General features: G+C 50.6%; 4 protein-coding genes across 7 annotated transcripts; 1 reads left to right on the top strand and 3 right to left on the bottom strand.

Annotated features, from left to right (window-relative positions):
* The first annotated feature begins 850 nt into the window (after window positions 1-850).
* Window positions 851-6,290, top strand: tagln (transgelin). 3 transcript variants are annotated; one of them, XM_029843999.1, is made up of 6 exons: window positions 868-1,035; window positions 3,569-3,703; window positions 4,182-4,370; window positions 4,540-4,711; window positions 5,231-5,333; window positions 5,408-6,290. In XM_029843999.1, the coding sequence occupies exons 2-6, from the start codon at window positions 3,692-3,694 to the stop codon at window positions 5,544-5,546; spliced, it is 615 nt and encodes a 204-aa protein (XP_029699859.1). In that variant the 5' UTR covers window positions 868-1,035; window positions 3,569-3,691; the 3' UTR covers window positions 5,547-6,290. The 3 variants fall into 3 exon arrangements, with proteins under 3 accessions (XP_029699860.1, XP_029699859.1, XP_029699858.1); XM_029843998.1 differs by having other exon boundaries at window positions 3,661-3,703; XM_029844000.1 differs by lacking the exon at window positions 3,569-3,703 and having other exon boundaries at window positions 851-1,035.
* On the bottom strand, window positions 5,696-15,480 carry pcsk7 (proprotein convertase subtilisin/kexin type 7). Of its 2 annotated transcripts, XM_029843971.1 has the most exons (17): window positions 15,372-15,480; window positions 14,441-14,727; window positions 13,486-13,713; window positions 12,823-12,957; window positions 12,560-12,725; window positions 12,397-12,487; window positions 12,213-12,267; window positions 11,955-12,093; window positions 11,775-11,875; window positions 11,006-11,173; window positions 10,796-10,900; window positions 10,584-10,686; window positions 8,475-8,631; window positions 8,260-8,354; window positions 8,074-8,179; window positions 7,887-8,004; window positions 5,696-7,727 (listed from the first exon to the last, which is right to left on the bottom strand). In XM_029843971.1, the coding sequence occupies exons 2-17, from the start codon at window positions 14,666-14,668 to the stop codon at window positions 7,449-7,451; spliced, it is 2,274 nt and encodes a 757-aa protein (XP_029699831.1). In that variant the 5' UTR covers window positions 14,669-14,727; window positions 15,372-15,480; the 3' UTR covers window positions 5,696-7,448. The 2 variants fall into 2 exon arrangements, with proteins under 2 accessions (XP_029699831.1, XP_029699830.1); XM_029843970.1 differs by having other exon boundaries at window positions 8,260-8,631.
* A 258-nt stretch (window positions 15,481-15,738) lies between these two features.
* Window positions 15,739-20,742, bottom strand: bace1 (beta-secretase 1). Its single transcript, XM_003968797.3, has 9 exons — window positions 20,013-20,742; window positions 18,796-18,884; window positions 18,473-18,689; window positions 18,162-18,299; window positions 17,961-18,095; window positions 17,781-17,882; window positions 17,308-17,457; window positions 17,035-17,206; window positions 15,739-16,957 (listed from the first exon to the last, which is right to left on the bottom strand). Exons 1-9 carry the CDS (start codon window positions 20,322-20,324, stop codon window positions 16,719-16,721), a joined length of 1,554 nt encoding a protein of 517 aa, XP_003968846.1. The 5' UTR covers window positions 20,325-20,742; the 3' UTR covers window positions 15,739-16,718.
* A 208-nt stretch (window positions 20,743-20,950) lies between these two features.
* LOC101062699 (T-box transcription factor 10) lies at window positions 20,951-23,859 on the bottom strand. Its single transcript, XM_029843997.1, has 8 exons — window positions 23,486-23,859; window positions 23,173-23,416; window positions 22,982-23,083; window positions 22,696-22,867; window positions 22,456-22,611; window positions 22,290-22,357; window positions 21,797-21,885; window positions 20,951-21,566 (listed from the first exon to the last, which is right to left on the bottom strand). The coding sequence occupies exons 1-7, from the start codon at window positions 23,493-23,495 to the stop codon at window positions 21,813-21,815; spliced, it is 825 nt and encodes a 274-aa protein (XP_029699857.1). The 5' UTR covers window positions 23,496-23,859; the 3' UTR covers window positions 20,951-21,566; window positions 21,797-21,812.
* Between the last annotated feature and the right edge of the window lie 404 nt (window positions 23,860-24,263).

Below are 24,263 nucleotides of genomic sequence, written 5' to 3' on the forward strand. Positions count from 1 at the left end.
GGAGAGAGATGACTTGTGACCAGTAGAAGATCTCTGCCTGCATGTAAATTATTTAATCTTTCCTTCCTTCCTTCCTTCCTTCCTTCCTTCCCTTCCTCCCTCCCTCCTTCCTTTCCTTTCCTTTCCCTTCCCTTCCCTTCCCCCTCTCTCCCTCCCTTCCCTTCCCCCTCTTCCCCCTCCCTCCCTCCCTCCCTTCCTTCCCTTCCCCCTCCCTCCCTCCCCTTCCCCCCTCCCTCCCTCCCCCCCCTTCCCCCCTCCCTCCCTCCCCCCCCTCCTTCCCTCCTTCCTTTCCTTTCCCCCCTCCCTCCCTCCCTCCCCTTCCCTTCCCTTCCTTCCTCCCTCCTTCCTTTCCTTTCCTTTCCCCCCTCCCTCCCTCCCTCCCCTTCCCTTCCCTTCCTCCCTCCTTCCCTCCCTCCCTTCCTCCCTCCCTTATCCATCTTTCAACTACCTCTTTTCTCCGTGCTCATGCTGTCATGACTAAGGTAAAGTCTGAGCCCTTTAGAGTTCCGTGCGGTGACACACACATTCCCGGGAGCTGAAGTGCCCTTGAGCAGCTCCGTCCCTGTCGGTGGGGGCGCCCGTGTAGCCGAGGAACAAGGCGGTATTGTGGTGCTCCCTCACCATTCTGCTGAATAGGGAGGGATGTGACGCTGGTATTTGAAAAATTCCTGCTGACCAGCCCAACTCGGGCCGGCCGCCGTGGCTCGGCTGCACGCAGCTCTACCCAAATAAGGCTGGGCTTCCAAACGCCATGAGAGGGGCCGAGCTGAGGAGGAAAGCTGCTTAAAGGCCAATGCCCTTTTAAGGAGGAAGGTTCCTCTTTTTTCTCTTGCTCTCTCTCCTTCATCACTCTCCTTCCTCCTCCCTCCTTCTGCCTATCAACCAGACGTTGTGAGGTCATCTTGTTCCATCTCCTCCTTTTAAGCCAGTGTTTGGGAGAGGGAGGGCCCCGGGAATTATATACCCTCTGTGAAGCATTTGCACATCTGCATTAGAAGGCAGCAGGGCTCCGACAGCAGGACACTGACTCACGCAGTGAGTATTCTCTCATTTCCTCCCTACGCTTGCTTTCAATGAGGAAGCAGCTGCTTCTCTGGTCTTTGGTTTGAATCTGAGCCTCAAAGTTAAGTGATGGAACTCACTGACTTTAGAGGAGTTGAGCTTTAAATAAGCAGAATGATCAGCAGACACTGAGCTTTATGAAATCGGGGGTTTCGTTGCTAATGAACGTGCTAATGACGCCTCTCTGAGGGTTTCGGGTTGGGGTCGTGTGTCTGGGTCGGGAGCCCATCCTCTGTCGTACCTCATGGCTCGGGAGAAAGCTGTGTTTTATGGGATGTGCAGGCTAAAGCCACACTTCTTCAGCGAGTCCAGACGCCACGTTTGTCAAATCCAGGAAACTGCTACACCCGGGTGGAGGGGCGGCTGGTATCTGCTGTAAGATAAGGAAATTACCTTGGACGGTCAAAGTCTGCTGAGCAGTAAAGATCATTTCAGGGTTCTGAGCCAGACACGGACGCACGGATGGACTTTGCAACAGGGAGAAGACAGCCCGAACATTCTAGAGGTTAAAACACTTAGAGTAACTGCAACCGTCAGGATTCTCTACCAACACATTGCACGGCGGTTACCATGGCGATACAGCAACAATGCACCGAAAACACAACTTCCTCTTGTCAAGAAAACATGTTTGTGGCCTTGGGGCGGTTATTTTAGGATTGTTTCTGTGGGAAGGTCTTGGTTTCTGTCACAGTTTAGGTTTTATTTCCATATTTAATCTCCATCTTTTCCATTTTCTGTAGTTTTTATTATTTCAGGGCTGAATTACACATGAACGTCAGTGGTTAGCAGTCGTTTAAAGCAGGGATGGCGTCCTCACACTAGATATCAGCCTCACATCAGTCAGACGTGTCCCGACGCGTCTTATCGGGTCCTCCTGACTGGGCAAGGGTCCAACAATAACCACGGGTCTCCAGTTACACTAAAACACATGAACGCAGCTCCAGGCCCTGACGGAGCCTTTTCAAGGTATGTGAGTCTTGGATGGCAGTGCACAAAAGTAGAGGGCAGAACCTGGGGGCAGAACCTGAGGGCAGAAGCTGAGGGCAGAACCTGAGGGCAGAAGCTGAGGGCAGAACCTGAGGGCAGAACCTGAGGGCAGAAGCTGAGGGCAGAAGCTGAGGGCAGAACCTGAGGGCAGAAGCTGAGGGCAGAAGCTGAGGGCAGAACCTGAGGGCAGAAGCTGAGGGCAGAACCTGAGGGCAGAAGCTGAGGGCAGAAGCTGAGGGCAGAAGCTGAGGGCAGAACCTGAGGGCAGAACCTGAGGGCAGAAGCTGAGGGCAGAAGCTGAGGGCAGAACCTGAGGGCAGAACCTGAGGGCAGAAGCTGAGGGCAGAAACTGAGGGCAGAACCTGAGGGCAGGAACTGAGGGCAGAACATGAGGGCAGAAGCTGAGGGCAGAACATGAGGGCAGAACATGAGGGCAGAAACTGAGGGCAGAACCTGAGGGCAGAAGCTGAGGGCAGAAACTGGGGGCAGAACCTGAGGGCAGAACCTGAGGGCAGAACATGAGGGCAGAAACTGAGGGCAGAACATGAGGGCAGAAGCTGAGGGCAGAACCTGAGGGCAGAACCTGGGGGCAGAACCTGAGGGCAGAACCTGAGGGCAGAAGCTGAGGGCAGAAGCTGAGGGCAGAACCTGAGGGCAGAACCTGAGGGCAGAACATGAGGGCAGAAGCTGAGGGCAGAAGCTGAGGGCAGAAGCTGAGGGCAGAACCTGAGGGCAGAAGCTGAGGGCAGAACCTGAGGGCAGAACATGAGGGCAGAAGCTGAGGGCAGAACATGAGGGCAGAAGCTGAGGGCAGAAGCTGAGGGCAGAACCTGAGGGCAGAAGCTGAGGGCAGAAGCTGAGGGCAGAAGCTGAGGGCAGAAGCTGAGGGCAGAACATGAGGGCAGAAGCTGAGGGCAGAAGCTGAGGGCAGAAGCTGAGGGCATTGAGTGCAGAGGCTCTAACGAGCATCTGACTTCCAGTTGTGGTCAGTGAGGGTTTATTAAGAGCAATGCAGAGAGAAAAGAGGCTGGGAGCTGCCAGCCCTGTATGACTGTGTAATAACGGTTACGTAAGCGTGTAGATCAGTTACAGTAAGAGGGGACGTGTTCCTGCGCCGGTCCCACAGAGATAAGACATCTGTGGTTCCGCTGCCGAGCATGTGCGCTTGGTCTCCTGCGGTCTGGCTGCACTTGAGCCAGAGAATTATTAAATACTTTTGGTGGAGCGCCTGGGCACGACTCCATTCATGCTCCTCCAGACCAGAGATGTGCACATGCGTCTTTGTGCCATGAGCCAAACACAGTTTACAGCTCTGCCGTCCAGTCTCAGCATCAAATGGAGCAAAGAACTGCAGAAGGAAAGTGCTCGTAAAATATTTGCGGTCTGTAGTTTTTCCTCGTGGCGGGGCCAGAGCTGGAACCTTCTGGAGTTTATTGTCTTTTTCTTAGCTCTGTTACGGCATAGCGCCCATTTTTAGTTCTATTTAAGAAAGTATAAAATAAGTGTCTTTAACTCTCAGTCCACAGTCTGAGCAGCAGGACAAGTTAGCATTCATAGGGCCAACCAGAGGAATCACATCCTGTGACCGTTAACCATCTGAACCCTCCTCAGGAACAGGAAGTTGAGGTGACCTAACTTCAAGATGGCAGCAAAGGTTGGATGGTGCAGACAGCACCTTGACATGGGTTTTGCACTTGGCTGTTGGCCCAAAAGCAAAAGAGAATCCAGAATGTGCTGACAGAGCGAGCGTGAGGAAACTCCGGCCTGTCCGCTTGCTGGCGTCTGCAGCTGTGAATGTGCACCACCGCCTGGTCACGGGCCCCGGCGGGGCCCAACGATAGGAGACGGGTCACTGTTAATGCTGCTCCCTGGTAAAGAGGGTCCAATCAGAGGCTGCGAATGAACGCTTTGATTCACGCTTTGACCTGCATGACCCCGACGTTGGCACCGTCCTAATGTCCGTGTCTGTTCCTGTGATTCACTCACCTGCATGCTGAGCATCATTAAAGGGACACGGAGACAAGAGCGAGAGGAGGTTCCCATGGCGACGCCGCCAGATCCCTCAGCCGCTGATCCAGATGTTTGACAGATCTCTCATTTTGCTTTCCTTTCTCTCCATCCCATGTCGTCAGGGAGTCGGCATGGCAAACAAAGGTCCGTCCTACGGCCTGAGCCGGCAGGTTCAGGATAAGATCGACAGCAAGTACGACCCAGAACTGGAGCAGATTCTGGTGGAGTGGATCAGCCGTCAGTGTGGCGCCGATGTGGGACGGCCAGAACCTGGTAAATTAGGGTTCCAGGCCTGGCTGAAGGATGGATGCGTGAGTGTAAACCTGTGTAAATCCTGGTTCTTCTCCTCCTCCTCATAAACACGTTAACATTGCAACACAGATGTTTCAGAATGAAATATGAATCCTGCTAAACTGGGGCAGCGCTCCTCCACGTGCACGTCAGCCGTCGTCTCCTCTCACATCTGCTTCATTCTCCCAGATTCTGTGCCAGCTGGTGAACAGCCTGTTTGTTGGGGACAAGCCCGTGAAGAAGATCCAAAACTCAACCATGGCCTTCAAACAAATGGAGCAGATCTCCCAGTTTCTGAAGGGAGCTGAAGCATACGGAGTCAACAAGACCGACATGTTCCAGACCGTGGATCTTTGGGAAGGTCAGAGGGGCTTCGGGCTTTTTTAGGACGAAACACGGCCTGGATTTTAGGAGGGTAGGTGGGTAGGTAGGTAGGTAGGTGGGTAGGTGGGTAGGTAGGTAGTATGGTAGGTAGGTAGGTAGGTGGGTGGGTGGTATGGTAGGTGGGTGGTATGGTAGGTCGTTAGGTAGGTAGGTAGGTAGGTGGGTGGGTAGTATGGTAGGTAGGTAGGTAGTATGGTAGGTAGGTAGGTAGGTAGGTAGTATGGTAGGTAGGTAGGTAGTATGGTAGGTAGGTAGTATGGTAGGTAGGTAGGTAGGTAGGTAGGTGGGTAGTATGGTAGGTAGGTAGGTAGGTGGGTGGGTAGGTGGGTAGTATGGTAGGTAGGTAGGTAGGTGGGTAGGTAGGTAGGTAGGTCGTTAGGTAGGTCGTTAGGTAGCATTCGGGTTTCCTCCAGCTCCATGAGCAGCAACAGCCTCACCAAAGCATTATGGGATGTGGGATGGGATGAGTGATACCTGTGGTCTGTGTCTGGGGCAGCTAAGGACCTGGCCGCGGTGCAGAGGACCCTGTCGGCCCTGGGGAGCTTGGCTGTCACCAAGGACGAAGGCACGTATCAAGGGGACCCCAACTGGTTTTTCAAGTGAGTAGAAGCAGCGACCTGCGTCAGGAGTGGCGGCAGTGACACAACTGGAGTTTCCTCCGCTGCGTTTGCAGAAAAGCCCAGGAGAACAAGCGGGAGTTCAGCGACGAGCAGCTGAAGGCCGGCAAGAACGTGATCGGCCTGCAGATGGGCTCCAACAAAGGAGCCAGCCAGGAGGGCATGAGCTACGGAAGACCCCGGCAGATCATGTAGAACGGCTGCACCCCAACTCCCACAACTTAACCCCCTCCTAGAGGCTTCCAGCAGCTAACTGACGCAATAACCCGCTTTGATCCTTTGGTTTGGTTTAAATGTACAACCGTTATATTCGTACATCGGCCTCGGTGCCACGAGCACTGCAGTTACAGTAACTCACTCAAAGATGAGCATTCCCAGTTAGGATAGTTACAGTAACTCACTCAAAGATGAGCATTCCCAGTTAGGATAGTTACAGTAACTCACTCAAAGATGAGCATTTCCAGTTAGGATAGTTACAGTAACTCACTCAAAGATGAGCATTCCCAGTTAGGGTAGTTACAGTAACTCACTCAAAGATGAGCATTCCCAGTTAGGATAGTTACAGTAACTCACTCAAAGATGAGCATTCCCAGTTAGGATAGTTACAGTAACTCACTCAAAGATGAGCATTCCCAGTTAGGATAGTTACAGTAACTCACTCAAAGATGAGCGTTCCCAGTTAGGATAGTTACAGTAACTCACTCAAAGATGAGCGTTCCCAGTTAGGATAGTTACAGTAACTCACTCAAAGATGAGCGTTCCCAGTTAGGATAGTTACAGTAACTCACTCAAAGATGAGCATTCCCAGTTAGGATAGTTACAGTAACTCACTCAAAGATGAGCGTTCCCAGTTAGGATAGTTACAGTAACTAAGACATCCCGCACTTCCTGTCGTGCCACTATTTTTGTACATTGTCTTAATAAATGACTTTCAAATACATGTGCAATACTTTCTTTACCTACTTCCTACCTGTTGTCTTCCTTCTTAAATAACTAATTAAATTAACTAATTCCACTAAAGGTCAGTTTGCAGCTTAACCTAAAGATCAACACTTTATCTTTACCTGTATCAGCATTTCTGCACTTCAAATGATTTCTGTTCAAAAACTGTTTAATACATTTGGAAAAGCACATTGTATAAATTATGATATATAACTGTACAACAGGCACAAATTCTGCATATATATTTATATATATATTACAATTCATAAAAAAATATACATACAAACCCCACACCTAAAATCCCACTTCAAGTTTTTGTCAGTAGTTGGTTGATAAACCAGTTAATATCTCCAAAGTTCATTATATTTAACTTTTACTCCAACAGTAATGTGGTAAAGAAACAAAAAAAAAAGGAACCGTTTTATTGGAGCTATAACAAAAACGATTTATGGGTCATATTTATCCCACCCCAGCTGTTCTGGCCCTGTGAGGGCGGCGTGTGGCCGCGCAGCTCAACCTTTAGCATGTTTATGGGTGAGTTAGCAGGTTTATGGGGGAGTTAGCATGTTTATAGGGGAGTTAGCATGTTTATGGGGGAGTTAGCATGTTTACCTGATCACACTGCCCTTGATTTAGCAGCTTGTCTGGCAACATTGCAACATTTAAACAGGAAGCTGAAGTGATCCGGAGCAGGAGACTCCAGAAGCTCCACTCTAGCGCTAGCGGGGGCTGCGACCCACCCTGGCCACACCTGTGGCTGCAGGCAGAAAGTGAACACTCATAACTCCCTTTCTGGGGAGTCACCTGTGCAGAACCCTGTACCGAAGCGTAACTACCATCACACCCAGATTCACCACATTCTAATAACAGATTGCACGCACACGCACCCCTCCACGACACATCTTCAAGCACGCCCCCCCCGTTTTCAGGGTTGCTGCAGGTGGTGATCGAGGACCAAACAATGCGTCCCACTGCAGAAGCATCATCCCTGTCGATGTGGAGGACTCCTGCAGAGCTTCACCAGACGCACCTTCATGGATCAGAATAAAAGGCCACGAGTCAGGCGAGTCCCTCTAACCCCAGGAAGGGTGGTCTGTGAGGGGCTGCAGAGGCCTGGTCCTGGCTCCCCAGCATGGTGGGGGTGATGATGCCAGTCTAGCCCTCCTGTCGCTCTCTGTTTAAAACAATCCCTTTGGCCTCCGAGTCCACCACTGCCTGCAGCTCCACCCCCGAGTCTTGCTCCTCTTCTTCTCTGGACACCTCCTCAAGCAATGACTCTTCCACCTCTCGACTCCTGAGCCCTCTGGGGGCTCTGCGCCCGCCCCATCTTTGGCACAGGCAGAAGAGGGTCCTAAGGTCCACGTGGCCCAGCGTGACCTCCAGTGTGTAATACAGAGACCAGAAGAGAGCAAAGCAACCCAGCAACAGCAGGAACTGGAGAAGAAGGCACAAGACCCCGTGTTATCTAAGGCTAGGACATCAGCTGGACATCAGGTCACCTCTGAGCTCCAATAACAACCAAGTGAAGTGAATAAAGCTGCTGTTTACTGCTCCAACAGCATGAAAATGAGACTGACTGAGATGTGCACTGACCTTCAGATTGTTAGAGGTGAAGGGGCTGAAGACCTCTGGTGGTACCTCCAAGCCTGGGGGGCAGGGCAGAGAGAAGCTGCTGTCCAAATACCTGCCGCTCATAGCCTCCTCCACCACCCTGCCACCATCACAATCAGCATCACAAAACCAAAATGGCCGCCTTACATCACCCTGCTGCTGTTCTCACCGCTGCCTGGCCTTGACTTCACTATAGGTCATGGAGGAGCCATAGAGGGTCAAGGTCCACCGCTTCAGCTCTCCTAGAGATGCAACCTTCTTAGAGGATGGCTCTTCTGCAGCAACAGAGAGGACTCAGACTAGACCGCGACTACGGAAACAGCCCAACTACCCTGGAGCCCGAGCACTGCCTTACGGTGGTCCGATATCCTCAGGGTGTAGCGGCCTTCTGCCCTTTCCCCCCAGCAGCGCACGGTTGAGAAGGTCCAGTCCTGGTAGCCTGAAGGGTCTCTTTGGGCACAACAGAAACACACCGACTGACTACTCCCCATTAGCCTACAGCAACACCCCCAGCAGAGGGTCCAGAGTTCAGGGTCACACCAGTGGGGGAGCACGAGAGTGCTCGGGTACCTGTCAATGACACGGCGAGCACCGATCACCGACGTCATCCCGCTGGGACACACCAGCACAATCTCCAGGGCGCCACGGCGGGGGTGGGTGATCGTCACGGTAACAGCCACGTGTTCCAGCGTCTTCAATCCGGACTGGGTCAGATCAGAAGCCGAGACTGGGGGGACGGGAAAGGGGTGCAGATTAGGGAGCGTGTGTGCGTGTGTGTGTGTGTGTGTGTGTGTGTGTGTGTGTGTGTGGTGCTCAACAAAACAGTCTGGGCAAAAAACTAACTGGGGTAAAAATATACACAGCTAATGGAAAGATAGTAAAGGAAAGCCCCCCTTTCCTTCCCTCTGCTCGTAGGTGCTCAGAAATGTCCTGGTATTTCCTGTGTTACGACGACCAATGAGCCGCGTTGCTCTCGGGCCATGTAGGGCTACACACACGTCCTCGGCACAAGAGGGACGCGGAAGGATGTGGGACTGTAAACAGAGGTAAGGAAGGAAGCAAGGACGCGGAGTCCAGGGCCGAGTGGGGGAAAAAGGGATGGGGGGTCTGTTTGGGAGCCACCAGAGGGAGAAGAAAGGATGAAGACTGGATCGATAGGAGGGAGAGTGGGAGGGAGGGAGTGAAGGAGGGCTGGAGAAAAATGACACCAGGGAAACGGGAACGTTAGCCGGAGAAGTGGAAAGTCTGTATAAAACCCACATGCTTCAATAATTGGAAGCGCTGCCGTAGACACCACTTTAGTCGTTCTGCTAACTGTTTAATGGCTCTCAGAGAAATGTTCCTCTCCGTTGGTCCTGGTTCCTGCAGGTTTAACATCACAGCAGCTGCTGAAGCTTCATGCTCCAGCATCTGCCAAACATTTGGCTGTCGAAAAATCCTCAAGAGGAAAAAAGCTGTCGATTATAAAGCGCAGCCACATTCAAAAGGAAGGCAAGAGAGTAGAAGAGCAGCGTGGAAGGAACAATGGGAGGGGGGGTGGACCCCTAACCCCTAACCCTAACCCAGCAGGGTCCTCCCCCTGCCTCACTTTCACCTTCCACTGTTGAGCTGAGATGGAGGAAAACAGGGAATTGAGGAGCGATAATGGAGCGAGAAGAGCCGAGGCCAGAAAAGATGGAAAAGACCATGAAGGGGAGGACCCACTGGTCACCACGGTCACCACGTACCAAAGTCACCACAGATGACAGGAGGAGGAGGGGAGGAGGAGGAGGAGAAGGGGGAGGAGGGGGAGGAGGGGGAGGAGGGGAGGAGGGGGAGGTACACCCAGAAAGGTGCCCAGTTTAAAGACTCTTAAGGAAAGAAAATGAAAATGGCAACTGGAAGAGTCAGATGCAGTATTTCACTACAGAGAGAACATTACCAAATATGGGAAGGTAGACAGGCGGGGGGGAGACAGGGAGGGAGGGGGGGAGAGAGAGACAGGGAGGGAGGGAGATAGGGAGGGAGGGGGGAGAGAGAGACAGGGAGGGAGGGAGATAGGGGGGAGAGAGAGACAGGGAGGGAGGGAGATAGGGAGGGAGGGAGGGGGGAGCGAGAGACAGGCGGGGAGGGAGGGAGAGACAGGGAGGGAGGGGGGAGAGACAGGGAGGGAGGGGGGAGAGAGAGACAGGGAGGGAGGGAGACAGGGAGGGAGGGAGATAGGGAGGGAGGGGGGAGAGAGAGAAAGGCGGGGAGGGAGGGAGAGACAGGGAGGGAGGGAGAGAGGGAGGGGAGGGGGGGAGAGAGAGACAGGGAGGGAGGGAGATAGGGAGGGAGGGAGGGAGGGGGGGAGAGAGAGACAGGCGGGGAGGGAGGGAGAGACAGGGAGGGAGGGGGGAGAGAGAGACAGGGAGGGAGGGGAGACAGGGAGGGAGGGAGAGACAGGGAGGGAGGGAGGGAGAGAGAGACAGGGAGGGAGGGAGACAGGGAGGGAGAGAGAGAGAGACAGGGAGGGAGGGAGGGAGAGAGAGACAGGGAGGGAGGGAGGGAGGGAGAGACAGAGAGGGAGGGAGGGAGAGACAGAGAGGGAGAGAGAGAGAGACAGGGAGGGAGAGAGAGAGAGACAGGGAGGGGGGGGGAGAGACAGGGAGGGAGGGGGGGGGAGAGACAGGGAGGGAGGGAGGGGAGAGACAGATTTACCTTTCCAAGTGCGGAGCAGCTCCTGGGGATAAGGAGGGATGGTGGCCTCCTCCGTTATCACTGGGCTCTGGTAGGACACCAGGAAGGGCACCGACTCCCACACCTGAGCAGGAGAGAAGCAGCAGTGAGCGTGAGCGTGCACGTTAGCTGCAGCTGTGAGCGTGAGCGTGCACGTGCGCTGCAGCTGTGAGCGTGCACATGCACGTGCGTACCTTGGCAGCGTTGACGAGCCTCCAGGCGTTGAGCAGGCCGAAGCCGTGCTGGTGGCTGTGGTGGAACCCGGCTCCATTGAGCCTCCAGTCTGCGCTGGTATCGGCCTGGTCAACAAAGGCAGAGAGATTCAACCCAAACACATCGGAAAGAAACTCCAAGGGTCTCGCCACAAAGGGTCCGGCGATAAACGGCGCGCTAACCGCGGCTACCTTGGTGGCCGTGAAGGCGATGAGGTGCTGCACGTCCCTCCAGGTGAGGCAGGGGCGCACCTGCAGCATCAGGGCCACCATCCCTGCTGCCAGAGGAGCCGTGGCAGATGTTCCCGTGTGGGTCTCCGTGCACCCGGTGCCCTTCTTCATGGACCAGTCCGAGGTGACCTGCACAGTTGTGTTGGGTGGATTAAACACTTTAGGCTCTAAAGGTCAGAAAAGCCCGGGAGGTCAAACACAAAGGTCGTAGTCTATCCCAGAGGAGCCAGACGTACGGAGCCTTCAGGAGGAACGACCCACCCTGATCCCAACATGAGCTCCGTGTGCAGTGAGGAACTTCACACATCACCATGAGATGACAGCAGGACGCCAGCGCTCAGCGCTCTTTAAAACGCTCCGTAAGCTCCCGAGAGCCTCGGCTCTGAAGACCAACGTAAGCCTGGATAAACAGGAGGTGGGGGGGCTCCAGACACTAAAGGACCACGTTAAACAGACCAGAATGATCTATGATCTATGAAGGGGGTTCAACCATCCAGCAGTGCCGTGTGATCACCGGCCTCAGCGTGATCCTGCTGTCTGGTGTGAACATCTGGATCCTGGTCAGACCAGCAGCCCTCTGCGCCTCACATCTGGGACTTTCCAAACGCTGATCACGCCATGTCGGCGGAGAAGCAACTTAAAGGCATTTGAAAATCACCACGTCCACCGACATGGACCTGGAACTTGGACCCATATTGAAACCCAAATTCTTGGTTTTAGGCCAACGTACGATGCTCCTGAGCTTGTTCCCCCCGCTGCTGAAGGTAACAGCCAGCATAGACGCGCAGTCCTCGGCGTAGAAGGGCTTCTTGCCTTTCTCGTCCACAGCGCCTGCAACGCGGATGCACTGGAGTTACCTACGACTCGCGCACGTTTAAGAGACACACAGCCGAGGGACTGAGCCTGGTACCGATCGTGATGGTGTAGATAGAGTTGGCGTAGCCGTCGTAGTTGCAGTTGTCATTGTACTGCCCACCGTTGCCACTGGCCACCACAAAGATGCTGCCGAAGCCATGTCGACCTGCAATCACTCCGTGCTGCAGAGCTGCCTGGAGCCAAGGGAATCACTCAGAGGCCAGAAAACAAAATCAACCCAGCCGAAACATGAATGCGTGGTGTTGTGCTGCCCCCTGGTGGTCATAACACGACAGGGCAACCTCTTCCTCACCTTGCCCAGGGGGTGGGGTCCATCCACTGTGCTTCCGTCATCTTCTGGACCCCAACTAGAAAACAAGATTCTAAATCAGAATTTGAGCAAAACCCTGAGAGTTGTACTGCAGCATTGCTACCAACTATTGATCGATATAAATGGCACGTCACCAAATACATGCAGAGAGAGACATGCTAGGAACCTGCAGCTGTAGATGTCATTGACTTGGTAGTGCTTGTTGAAGGCCACAGCCTCCAGGCTGTCTGTCAGAGGTCCGTCCAACACTCGGATACCTGGACAGAACACAACAATAAATGCATGTGACATCCATTCCCATCCAAGTATTCCGCGTCCAGGCGGAGTACCTGCCACCTTGCTGCCATAAGCCACCCCTACAGCGCAGAAGCTGTTGTTGGGAACCGCTGCAATCTCGCCAGCACACCTGGTCCCATGGTGGTTGTCACTGTGGGGGTCCGGGTGGGGCATTGGGTCGGGGTCATTGGAGTTCAGGTCGTAGCTGCCCTCCGGGCTCTGGTGAGAGGAGTTACGCAACATCGGAGACGGCGTTAGCAGAAATCCCATCTGGACTCGGCTTGAGAAGGAAGCTTCTCTCTTTTTTCAAACTCACATAGTTGGACTGGATGTCCTGGTGCGTGTGTTCTACCCCGTCGTCGACGACAACAACCGTGACTCCCTGGCCGGTCACATTGTGCTCCCACACCCCCGTGACGTTTATGTCCATGCCTTTATTATGGACGTTGTGCTGGTGGAGGAAACAAGTGAGTTACACATGTCAGGAGCATCTTACACAGCCAGAAACTCCGGGGAGGACAGCTTCAGAACCACAGTAGAACTGTAGGTGCTTAAAGACATTGTTGGACTACTAATAAAAAAGAATATACTAGTAAAACTGATGGATGAAAGCACACCTTTCGTGTCCCAAAGGCTCTTTTATTTGGAACCTTTGTTACAAGGCTCCAGTGTGCTTGGAACAGCTGTTAGTAAAGGAATGAATTTGAGCTGAGCAACCATTTATCACCATCCAAAAACACAAAAAAACACTACTAGCATAAGATTTGATTACTTGGCCTTCATCTGGAAACTGACCATCTTTTGTCAGGGCTATAGGCATTTGGAGATCTTCTTTAAACATTTAGAAAAGTATAAATGAGGTAACAATCTAGTACAAATGAACAAAATACAATTTACAAATGATGCAGGATTTTTTAAATAGCCTGAGAAAGATTAAATGCCTGAGAGTGTGTGGGGGGGGGGGGGGGTAGATACGCACCAGGTGCCACTGTTTAGGGTAGCTGGGGTCATTAAAGGCCAAGGATCTCTTCGAGCGGCTCAGCACCTTCTCCTGAGAGTGCCACAGGACGTCAGGGTGTGCTGCCAGGACCTCTCCATGACCGCTGCCCCACACTGAGGCAGCAGCGCCACCTTTAGAGCACAGCAGGTAGTGTCCCTGGAGCTGGCCGATCTGTCCTCGGCTCTGCAGACCCGCCTGCTCGGCTACCTGAGTCGGAAAGAATGAAAAGTCTGGAAAAAACCATTTTTAAGTGTGGTCATATAAAGTATAGATTAACTGTGTAGAAAAACTGCCAAGTCCGGAATATAATTATTATATAATATTCATCAGGGACGAATGAGACCGGGGAACTTTGGCTGAGTTGGGTCTGACGGCTGCTTTTAACTCACTTTGGGCTGCAGAATCCAAAACTGGTCTCAGCTTTTATCCATCATTTTATCGAGTATCCCCTCTGTAGGATCTAGCGCTGACCTACTGGGAGCTGCACACCTCTCACTACTGGCTCAACTGGAGATGAGTCCAGTCGTAGTCACTAATCAGGGGAATTTGGCTGAACTGGAGGGGAAGCTGAGGAGCAAAAGACTGCAATTTTGCCTTCAGCATGCCAATTTTGGTTTTAATCAGCATACAAATCTAACTTAAGAGAATTTCTTTTTCAAATTGTTCCCCAGTGTAATTACTATGCATATGCAAAGCGGTCTCCTCATTACTACAGTGTTTGCTTGTTGTCTTCATTTCTTTAGCTAAAGGTCACCAGCCAGTTGGAACGATTCTTTTGGCCATTGGATGAACATTGAGAAACACAGACCAGGCCAACAGTACAGGACACAGCAAGGAGGCCAGCTGAGCAACTGCCACCTTGTTGTGTCCATCTACACAAGTACAATGAAGCAGGACAGAAGCACAAGACCAAAAGTGTTCAAATATGCTGTACCCTGTTAGCTACCACATCCAGCTGCACAGCAACTCTCTCACCACCTTCTTCCTCATAATACGGGCCGGGACGGAGACGGATAGCCCAGGACTGACCAATGCTGCAGGATGGCGATTGCCAAGGCAGCGACAGTGGTGGGGGAGATGGAGTCACAGTGACCAGGAGCAGGAGAGTGGCACAGGACAGAAATAAGAGGAATAGGAAGGTGGGAAAATAGGGTGTTGCCATTGCAACAGAGGATGACGGGTGGGGTCAACCTGGCAAGCTCTCCTCATCTGATCAGCCACCTGGAAGAGAAAAAAACACCAAGACAAACCAAAAATGTGAATATGTGAGGGAGAAAATCTCACATTACATTATGGATGTTGCAAACTAAACGCTAACAACATTCAAATTCGTGAATCTAGATTGAGGTCACTTCATTTTTTCACCCAGAATCACTCATAAAATGTACAAAATGATCATTTTGTCCCAGAAACAGATGCAGGACATTTAGTTTATAGCTTGGTTATGTCAACAGCATGAAAAAGTTACACTTAGGGACATTCGCACACCTGAAGTCGGAAATCTTGGTGAAAGACATTAAACCACCTGCTGTGCCTTTTATTATTTAAGGTCAAGCTAATGCTAAGTAGTTTGGGTGGCATTATTCTGTGGTATGCTAAAGCAGCTAACTCGAGTTATTCAGCGGAAAGCAGTGGGATTATTAAACTCGTAACAATGCAAACAAGCAGGTAGATGAATAAAATGGAAAGAAAACCACAGCATGAAAAGTTGAGGTCCAGTTCACTGTTTTTAGCATCGCTGTTGTTCTCAGGTCCGTCTAGTGTCCCTCGTTTAACAACTGAAATCTTAGTTCCCGTCTGGAAAATAATACTTCGAATAACAAATACTCGTGTAGGGTGATGCCATTCTCAAAGCCTCCTCTTACCTTTCTCATAAAACTGCGGTTCACGTCTATTAATAGTGAAAGTTCAGAGCAATGTCGACCCGCATCTCACTTCCGGCTCTCACCGCGGAAGTACTACGTCATAGTGTTGCGCAACATCCGGCGTGTTTGGGCACGTCAATAAAATGGATAAAAGATATTATAAACTCGCTCTAAATCCTTCTTTACAATCTCCTCACGGTGCAAAGACAAGGACTTCAACTAGTTTATTATCATCCAAACAGTAGTTACTATCTTATACAAATCTGGATGTAAATAACTAACAGTAAGTGTGGTGATATTGAGCTTTTTGATCACTCGAATGGTGTGAAAAAGTATTTTGTGTATAAAATGAAACCACCATGCGATATTACAGCTACAATACGTTCTTTATTGGTCAAACAGTGCTGCCAGTGTCTGCCATAAATATCCCATTCTTAGGCTTATTTACAGATTGCTAAACAATATAAAGTGTTCCTTGTTGACATATACCACGTTCTTTAGAGGGTGACATCATTTGGACTAGTTTCATGTCACTGAAAGATGGAGTGAGTTATTAGGGCGCTTCTGTATATCTGGCAGGAGCCCAATTAATTATTTAACATATACAAATGATATGGTGCAGCACCACAATAAGCAAGTTTATATGTGTGTTTGTGATTAAGAATGTGCAAATTGTGTACACGTATGCGAACAATATGAGTAGAAAGACATGACAGCTGATATATACGGCCCGGTTTTACACAGAGGCAAACCCGAGTACATGTAGTAAATGCTGTAACGATCTGCTATATCATCAATTCTCCATTTTATGCTTCGTTAATTTGTAAAGATTATTATATTGTAAATTCAATAGTTTTGATTAAATCTCTCCGCATACGTTCATATGCAAATACAGCTGTGGACACATACAAGCATGCTCATACAGATCATCCGGAGTTCATTTACTCACAAACCACAAACATCGCAGGTATAAACGACCACGTGGAACCATACGCTAGTATCTTTAAACCATCCCAATTAAATCCAATTAAGTGGATGATAGTTTCCCATTTTATATGTTGAAAACATTCTTTATTTTCCCACCATGTCTACCCCATTTATGAGACATATTTACTTCTTGCATCTCACGCCGCACTGATCTGCATAGGTAACTTAACCAGGTAACCAATGTTCTTGGTTGTTCTTCAGGAAAATAATGGCTCTAGATATCCTCAGGGCAGCAGAGATCACTGCAGGTCTGAAAACTCAAATACTTGAAAACTCTCCTCAAACAGCACCAGCAACCGCCAACATTTAGGGAAACATCCATCTGTGTGGTTTCTGGAGAAGGTGTCACCGCTCTCGCCTTCACTTCAGGAGCGAGATGTCGTCCGCCAAATCCCCGTGTGGGTGGAGGCAGCGGGCGAAGCGCCACTGACACACCATGAGACACAGCGGCATCATAAAGAGAGCACAAATGCCCGCCATGATATAGGCGATGGTCATCAGCATAGATTCATCCGTCTGCGGGATGTTGTAGCCACAGTCCTCCAGGTCAACGCCATGGAACGGGCCTTTCACAGAGGCCGTGCGGAACTCATCGTGCACTGCAGAGAGAAGAAGAGTTCCCTCTGTATCACCCTGCAAACAACTGGCGTATGTTGCTCGTTGCTTTCATCCTCACCGTGGCACATGCTAACGGCAAAGCCAATGCGCTTGTTTTCCCGGTCGAAGACCACGTAGAAGCCCTCCATGATGACGGCTCCCATCACTGTACCCGTGCTGGACTGCGACACAGCGAACTTATAGCAGTCCTCCTGGGCAGACGCCACGTCCTCTACTGGCCGCAGGTATTGCTGCGTAAGTACACAAAAGCAAACACTTATTAGCTGTAGTTTCGCTTTAGCCTGCAGAAGTCTGCAGACACGCTCATTTCCAGACACAGTCTGTGTGTTACCTGTGGCAGGATAGAGATTCGAAAGGACTGATTGTGGTTTTCACTCATCAGGTAGAGGGAGATGACGGGGAAAATGTGCCAGGGTGTGGTGCCAGCCTGCCAACACACCAGTTGCTCCCCGAGCCAGAACCCAGAGGGAAACTGTTCAGTCTGCAAAAACAGGTTCAGGAGCCCTTTTAGGCTTCTTTTCCCACTTTCTACCAACGTTAAATGCCCCAGGTTACACACAATGAGCACAAACAAGGCAGCGTAATTGTGCCCAAGCTTCCTGGCACAGCCCCACCCCCCAGAGAAGGTGCCAACGCCGTCCATCCAGGCGTGCAAAAGAAACAAATGTCTTCTATGAAAGGTATTGTGACATAGTCATGAAACGGAAGAGTGGATATTCCATATTCCTTTATACTGACATCAACTATTTCAAGAGTTCAGTCAAATGGAACCAAGGCGTGAGTGTGAAGCGTGTCTGGACTGACCGAAGAGGCAGCTTCGATCGCCTTAACGGCAGCCTGGAACACCTTTTTGGGCAGCCTGAGATTGGTGGTGCCACTGTCCACGATGCTCTTATCGTAGTTGTACTGTAGACGTCAGGAATCACGTGTTACATTCTCAACAACTGACCGTTACCCGTTTGTTTTTGCTGATGCCAAACTGACCTCCTTACAGTCCATGTTGAGGTCCTGTCCGTTGACCTCAATCCGGACAATTATCACCTCATAGTACCATTCTCTACGGATGGGAGTGTACCAGATCTCTCCAACGTAGAGCGATGGATCCACACCGCCGATGATCTAAGAGCACATTCATAATCAGCTTCCAGTGCTGTCCAAGAGGATCTGTAGCTGCGTGTGTCTCACCATGCTGCCCCCCACTGTAGCGCTGCCCAAGGAATAGTTCTGAGTGAAGCCGGCGCCACAAAGCTGGAGGGAGAAGATGTTTGGGACGGAGGTCTGACGGACCAGTGAGTCAAAGAAAGGTTCCAGTGTCTCATCAGGCTGGAGAGAGAGACCAGAAATACAGAAAACACCCCCCAAATATACACAGTATATTACATACTGGGCCAGGACAAGAACACACGTGTTCTTTTCAACAGATAGATGAAACAATTTAGCCCAAACGGTCGAAGGCCGTGGTTCTACTGCGTTTGGAGGTGCTAACACGTATTTACCCGAGCTATGTCAGCATAGGCCAGTCCCAAGATTCCTTCCCAATTAGATCCATTGATGAAGAAGCGATCTGACTGGATGATCGCGGCGATGTTGGCACGCAGCGTGGCGTTGGGACCGTGGGGCACGGACACCAAGTCGGTGCCCAGCTCTCCCTCCCATCGGCCCTGGGTGTAAGGGACGTACACGCTCTTCCCCTGGTCGTGGTACGAGCTGGAGCTGGGAGCAGATGTTAATGTTGCAGAGAAAAGGCAGGTTTAAAAACAACAATGCAAGCGATGACGTGACTTTTTAAGCAGCGTGGCTGGTGATTCGTGCTCCTCACAGCGAGCGGTGGTAGTAGCGTCGTAGGTAGGGATGAGCTGCAGCCCCGACAGCAAAGTTGCTGCTTCCTGTATCCACCAGAATGTTCAGCTATGAAAGGAAGAGCAAGAGGTTTGTGAGCCACTGCTGCGTCTCGATCAATCTGTCAATAACGTGACCGAGCTCAACCTTCACGCGTATCCTTATTTACCCGAGCGTCACTAAGCACTCTAATATCTGCTCGTCTCTCGTCTCCTGCTCTGTTCCCTGCACCCTTCCACTTATCTCAGGCTGCCCACTGTCCTCCCCCCCCCCCCTTTCCTGCATCACACTCTGCATGGGTGTCATCCTTTGTGCATCAATCCAGAGGCAGCTGGTGGCTCAAAACTGCCACATGAGGGCAGGAAAGCACACAAGTCACAGAACCGAGCCGACAGTGTGGCACCAAAAAGAAAAAAAACCCACAACCACAGCAAGCTAGTCAATAATAGAGTGGCCCTTAAAATATCCAGAGAAGTGCTCGTGTCCCAAGGGCTCGGCTGAGCCTAGAAGCCATGAAAACATGCATCGGTTAGCAACGCTCTTTCTGATTGGCTGACAGCTCAGGAGAGGTGTGCGTCCTTCATGCAGACCACAGGTTGCATTCTGTACATCAGTACCCCCCCACCCCCCCCACTGAGGTGGAGAAATCCTCAGAATAGAAGAAACAAGAGCAGAAAATGATCAGTGACTCAATGTCAGTTCATTACATAAGCATATACGTTACATGTTATTTTCAAAGGGCCTTATGGTGATTAATGTGTGTGTGTGTGTGTGTGTGTGTGTGTGTGTGTGTGTGTGTGCCTGTGTGTGAGCAAAAGCTTGGCAACATCCACTTTAATGTGACTGTACAACTCTTTCATGGTGCACGTTTCGGCACGGTTCTTGTCCACACCCGGCTGCCCGTGTTCTGACCCGCACCACGTGCACGCCACTGGTGTGCCAGCCTGCACGCCACAGCTGCACCCAACTGGCACCAGTTACTCTGCAGAATTAATGGTCCCATTATCTGGCTGGCTCACCCGGTCCTTTCACTTTTTACACAAACACACACGCTGTTCCTATATTATCTATAACATTAGGACTCAGACTACAGGTCATAGTATTTATGTACAGAAATACATTAGTTTCTATTGGCATTTAAACGCAACAGGTTTGCATCATAAGGACCAATGGAATAAAAATAGATGCAGCCGTTACCTTCTGCGGGGGGGAGCCCACGGCCATCTCCACGTAGTAGCCCTGGCCGGACTTTCCTCGCAGGTTATCGATCATGTCCACGAAGCTCACGCCGCCCGCGGCCGCTCCCCTCCGCCTGCGCGCGGCGCCGCGTTCCGTCGCGGCAGGTGGCACCTGCGGAACAGGAGCGGCGCGAGCGCCTTGCCGCAGTGGCACGCGGACCGCGAGCGGCAGGCCCGCGGGAGCTGCGGCGGCTCGCGCGGCGCTCAGCAGACACAGCGCCGTGCACGCGAGGAGCCCCGACAGCCACGGCCGCGGCCGCGACGCCTCCATGACGGGACGTTAGTGCCGCGGGAGCCGCGGTGGTCTGGACCTCCCAAGCGCGCGCTTCAATCACAGTCCGCAGGGACACGTGAGCTCCGGTGGCGACGATGCTAAAATGTCGGATAAAACCATGGCAACCGAACCGTAACTGTGACCAGGATGGCTTCAACGGGCGCTACGTGACATTTGAGGACGATGTCAACGCCGGAACACAAATTACCTGGACGGTTGAGCTAAATTCAGGCCTTTGGCGTTTACTCCGCATATCTTGATTTCAAACATCCGGATCTATCGACGGTGGGGGGGCTGGCTGAGGGCTCCAGCGGACCCGCATCCCTCGGCTCTCCTCACCCACTCCCTTGGGTCGCCTTTCATTCTTTCACCTCCTCTTTCTCCTCATCCATTCACCCATCTGCATCCTTCTGTGTTGCTCAACACCAGCATCACCGTCGTCAACGCGCAAAATAGAACTTCCTGTTTTCCTGCCAAACATTTCTAAATAAGACTCGCCTAATTTAACCATCTACTTTTATCCGTTCTTCAGAGGTACTGACGGCTCAGCACAAAGAAGACTATTTAGTTGCTTATTAAACGGGTCATAAAGAGGTTCTACGCGTCTTTAAACAACAGTGCTTTATAACCATTGACGTAAGGTCTTTTAATTTGAAAGCGCCGTCACGGAAGTCCTCTGGCCACTTCCTCTGCCAACAATAAACTCTGGGATTAAAGGGATTATTTTCATTTGAAAGATTGATTCCTGCTCTTATACGGGACTGTTTTTCTTTTCCTCTGCAGAATAGAGATGTTTTATTTATTGTTTATTAAAATCCATGTTATTTCCTTTAAAAGTAGCAATAGTTATAGGTGTAGTAATAAAAATATGAATTGGGCTTTGGCAAATATTAGCAGAAGTTATGTGTTTATTGTCACACTGACCTTTTGCTGGAACACTTTGATTAAAGGACAGCTCAATACACCCTATACATGTATTATTACATTATTATAAAGAACTCGTTCAAAATAAGGAGGCAACAAGAAAGCAACATAGGATTACAAAATCTATCAATTAGTCTTCTATTTGGAAGGAAGGCTTCCTCATGAGATGATCCTGGATATTCCAAGTATGGTGGAATGGTGGGAAAGGTGGCAGGTGCCATGATGTGGGGCCAGTTTTATTATTATGGGACCACAGGGGCTTTACAATGGTGAGAGAGTCCACACGGATCCATTAACCAAGGCTGTCATCTTCTCCTGGAAAGTAAGAACAATTTATTAAAAGAAAATACAAAAAAAATGTGACTTTCCACTCAGAATGCTCTTATTTGCAGCATTAGTCAACAAAATAATGCATTCGTCTTATAATAATTATACATATTGTTTGACTTTGTGGTTCAGAAAAAACAGATTCAATTTCAGTGATATTCTGGATTCCGGAGAGACCTTTATGATCAAAGCCAGGGGCCGCTACAAAGAATACTTACTAGCTGATACGTGAACCTATTTGTGAATAAAGTGTTCTGCACCGCCATCTTTTGGACACCGTGTTGCTAGCTGGGCAGAATTACTCAGCCTGTACAGACAGATTGGGAGGGGAGAGCGAGTCAGTGTTGAACAAACGACATTGGTATTCAAGTTTATGGAGAGAAATGGCAACACTGCATGTGTGACATGGACACGTTGTAAGGAAATCAGAAAAGGCGTTTCTCAAGGACTCGGATCATCTCTAATGTTTTGCCCAGAAGCATCCAGCTGGAACTTTCTACGTACAAAGATACCGACGATACAAAGGTCAAAGATTAGCTTACACAACCATAGGACTGCGTCCCCGCTGATAACGATGACAAGCCTTTTTTCTTGATTTAACCTTTTTCTAGGAAAAAAGCTGACTGCTAGCGTGTATGAAGCAAACACGCACACACGCCCGTTGGTTCTTACACACTGGACAGCTAAAGAACTTTTAAGACCGTCACTAACCGATCCTGGCCGTCAGCAGTCCGAAATCCTTTAGCAAACGGGTTGCTGGCAATTTTAAGCTGGGTGATCTGAGAGAGAGAAAGTGGAGCATGTTGAAATGAGCTGTGGTGAGATTCTGAGGAAAGCCAATGGGGCCGAGCGGCCCATTTGTTTAATGTGGTCTTACCCTATGGTTCTGATATGCAGTGACGGCCATGAAGCGTGTTTCAGGGAAGGAGAAAGAACAGAAGTTTCTGTGCGCATTGAAGTAACTATCAGGTGCCGGCTCCACATACACCACGTGGAAGCGTGGCTGGTATCGATGCATCGAGTTCAGTATCATCTGCTTATGGAAAGAGTGGAGGACAGAACACGAGCGGTTGAAACACGCTCCGTTTCTGACTGTTTTTGTTTAACAGCTACTAACATGTCCGTTGTCATCCAGCAGGTTGTTGGTGAGTTTGAGGCTGTCAAAAGACACCGTCTGCTTCATCCACTGGGCTCCACAGGCAGGTGAGTCTGGGTGAAAGTGCATCCTGCTGGGCGCTACCACGTCGGCCCGTCCTGCCACCAACCAGGAGGAGCTGTGGAACGCATACCTGACGCAGACAACAGCCTTGCAAAAAGTGCAAATCTAATCTTATTCAAGGACCATAAACATGTAAAATGGGTGAAGGAGCTAGTCCCTCGCAGTCACCGCCGGTCTCTCTGACCTGTATCTTTTGTCATCAACAGGGACAAAGTCCATGAGCAGGACGTATTCAGCAGCAGGGTACATCCCAGTGATTTGCACCTGGAAGGTTGGAAACATCCTCCTGCAGTTTGAACAGACAGATCAAATTAAGAAATCCGATGGAGGACCAGGAAGAGAGCAATAACGGTAGAACTCTTGTAGTTAACCGACCTCCCAGCTTTAGTAACAATCATCTCTGTTCCCAGCTGATCAAACTGCTGCCAGAGCGCCGGCATCTCCAGCTGGACCGTGATCCCGCTCACCTGGGGGGCCTTCGGGGGAGGCAGCGTCCCCACGGGAGGCAGCGCCCCCACGGGGGGCAGCGCCCCCACGGGAGGCAGCGCCCCCACGGGGGGCAGCGCCCCCCCGTCTGCACTCGCGTAGCGCAGAAATAGATCACAGTTCTGTGGATGATCTGAAGGGAGACATCAAACACTCTTCTCTGGTCACCGGTACAAACTCACCCATGAAACAAACCACTTACCGTCCATCATTGGAATGTTGGAAATGTCCTTGTTGTTTCTCCCTTTGGTGTCTGAGCCCCTGCAGCGGTGGGCGAGTGTCCACTGTGTCCAGCAACCAGCTGGTTTTATATGCTGGAGTCTCTCACCGGGGACTCGTGGCTGGCCTCATCCATTACAATAGTCATAATGTCACTCACATGCACTAATCACAGCTGCACGCACATGCACACCCACCACCCTCAAAAATGAATCCAGAAATGTGCGAATGCATCCTTTAGATTCCCTTTAATATTTTTGGTTCAAAACAAAACTTCTGCTTGGATTTTCTCATTGTTTTGGTTATTTTATCATTTCTTTTTTTACGCCCTAAAGTCTTGCTTGGAGGACTAATAATGTTCTAATCAGGCTGATGTTACATGGTGTGAACAGATGAAGACAACTACTAATTATTCCTTGTCTCTTTGGTTTGGAGTACTGTTTCTCAGGCGTACTAATGAGCCAGGAATGTCTAAGCTGGAAACTTTCTGCGTGAGCCTCACGTCAACCTTTATTATGCCTCAGACGTCCAATATGCTGCTGACAGACGTTCACAACTTTTATCAATGGCCAATGTGCCATCATTCCATCCTGCTCAACACAACAAATGATTGAAAATAATTCCCAGCGATGATGAGTGTGATGAGACGAGCCCCCTGCTGCTCTTGTTCTGGGTTTTTTAAACCCATCTGACTTCGTCTCTATACTTTCTTTATTTGCACATTTATTTTACCATGACCACCGCGATACCGTTAGAGGTGT

The sequence above is a fragment of the Takifugu rubripes genome, chromosome 11, assembly GCF_901000725.2.
Source record: "Takifugu rubripes chromosome 11, fTakRub1.2, whole genome shotgun sequence".
Lineage (NCBI taxonomy): Eukaryota > Metazoa > Chordata > Actinopteri > Tetraodontiformes > Tetraodontidae > Takifugu > Takifugu rubripes.

Bases quoted from the DNA above. Each gene is read 5' to 3' on its own strand.
- pcsk7 (XM_029843970.1), bottom strand. From the start codon at position 14,668: ATGGCAACACCCTATTTTCCCACCTTCCTATTCCTCTTATTTCTGTCC. The intron at 11,174-11,774 runs GTACGTTGGCCT...ACAACTGTGCAG, and splicing joins GGAACAAGCTCAGGAGCATC to GTCACCTCGGACTGGTCCAT. The intron at 8,180-8,259 runs GTAAGGCAGTGC...CTGTTGCTGCAG, and splicing joins CCTGAGGATATCGGACCACC to AAGAGCCATCCTCTAAGAAG.
- LOC101062699 (XM_029843997.1), bottom strand. The intron at 23,084-23,172 runs GTCGGTTAACTA...TTCAAACTGCAG, and splicing joins ATTGTTACTAAAGCTGGGAG to GAGGATGTTTCCAACCTTCC. The intron at 22,612-22,695 runs GTTAGTAGCTGT...TTCCATAAGCAG, and splicing joins TGCTGGATGACAACGGACAT to ATGATACTGAACTCGATGCA.
- bace1 (XM_003968797.3), bottom strand. From the start codon at position 20,324: ATGGAGGCGTCGCGGCCGCGGCCGTGGCTGTCGGGGCTCCTCGCGTGC. The intron at 18,300-18,472 runs GTAAATACGTGT...CTCTCTCTCCAG, and splicing joins CCTATGCTGACATAGCTCGG to CCTGATGAGACACTGGAACC. The intron at 17,458-17,780 runs GTCAGTCCAGAC...CTGTTTTTGCAG, and splicing joins CGATCGAAGCTGCCTCTTCG to ACTGAACAGTTTCCCTCTGG.
- tagln (XM_029843999.1), top strand. The intron at 4,371-4,539 runs GTGAGTGTAAAC...TCATTCTCCCAG, and splicing joins CCTGGCTGAAGGATGGATGC to ATTCTGTGCCAGCTGGTGAA. The intron at 5,334-5,407 runs GTGAGTAGAAGC...CTGCGTTTGCAG, and splicing joins GACCCCAACTGGTTTTTCAA to AAAAGCCCAGGAGAACAAGC.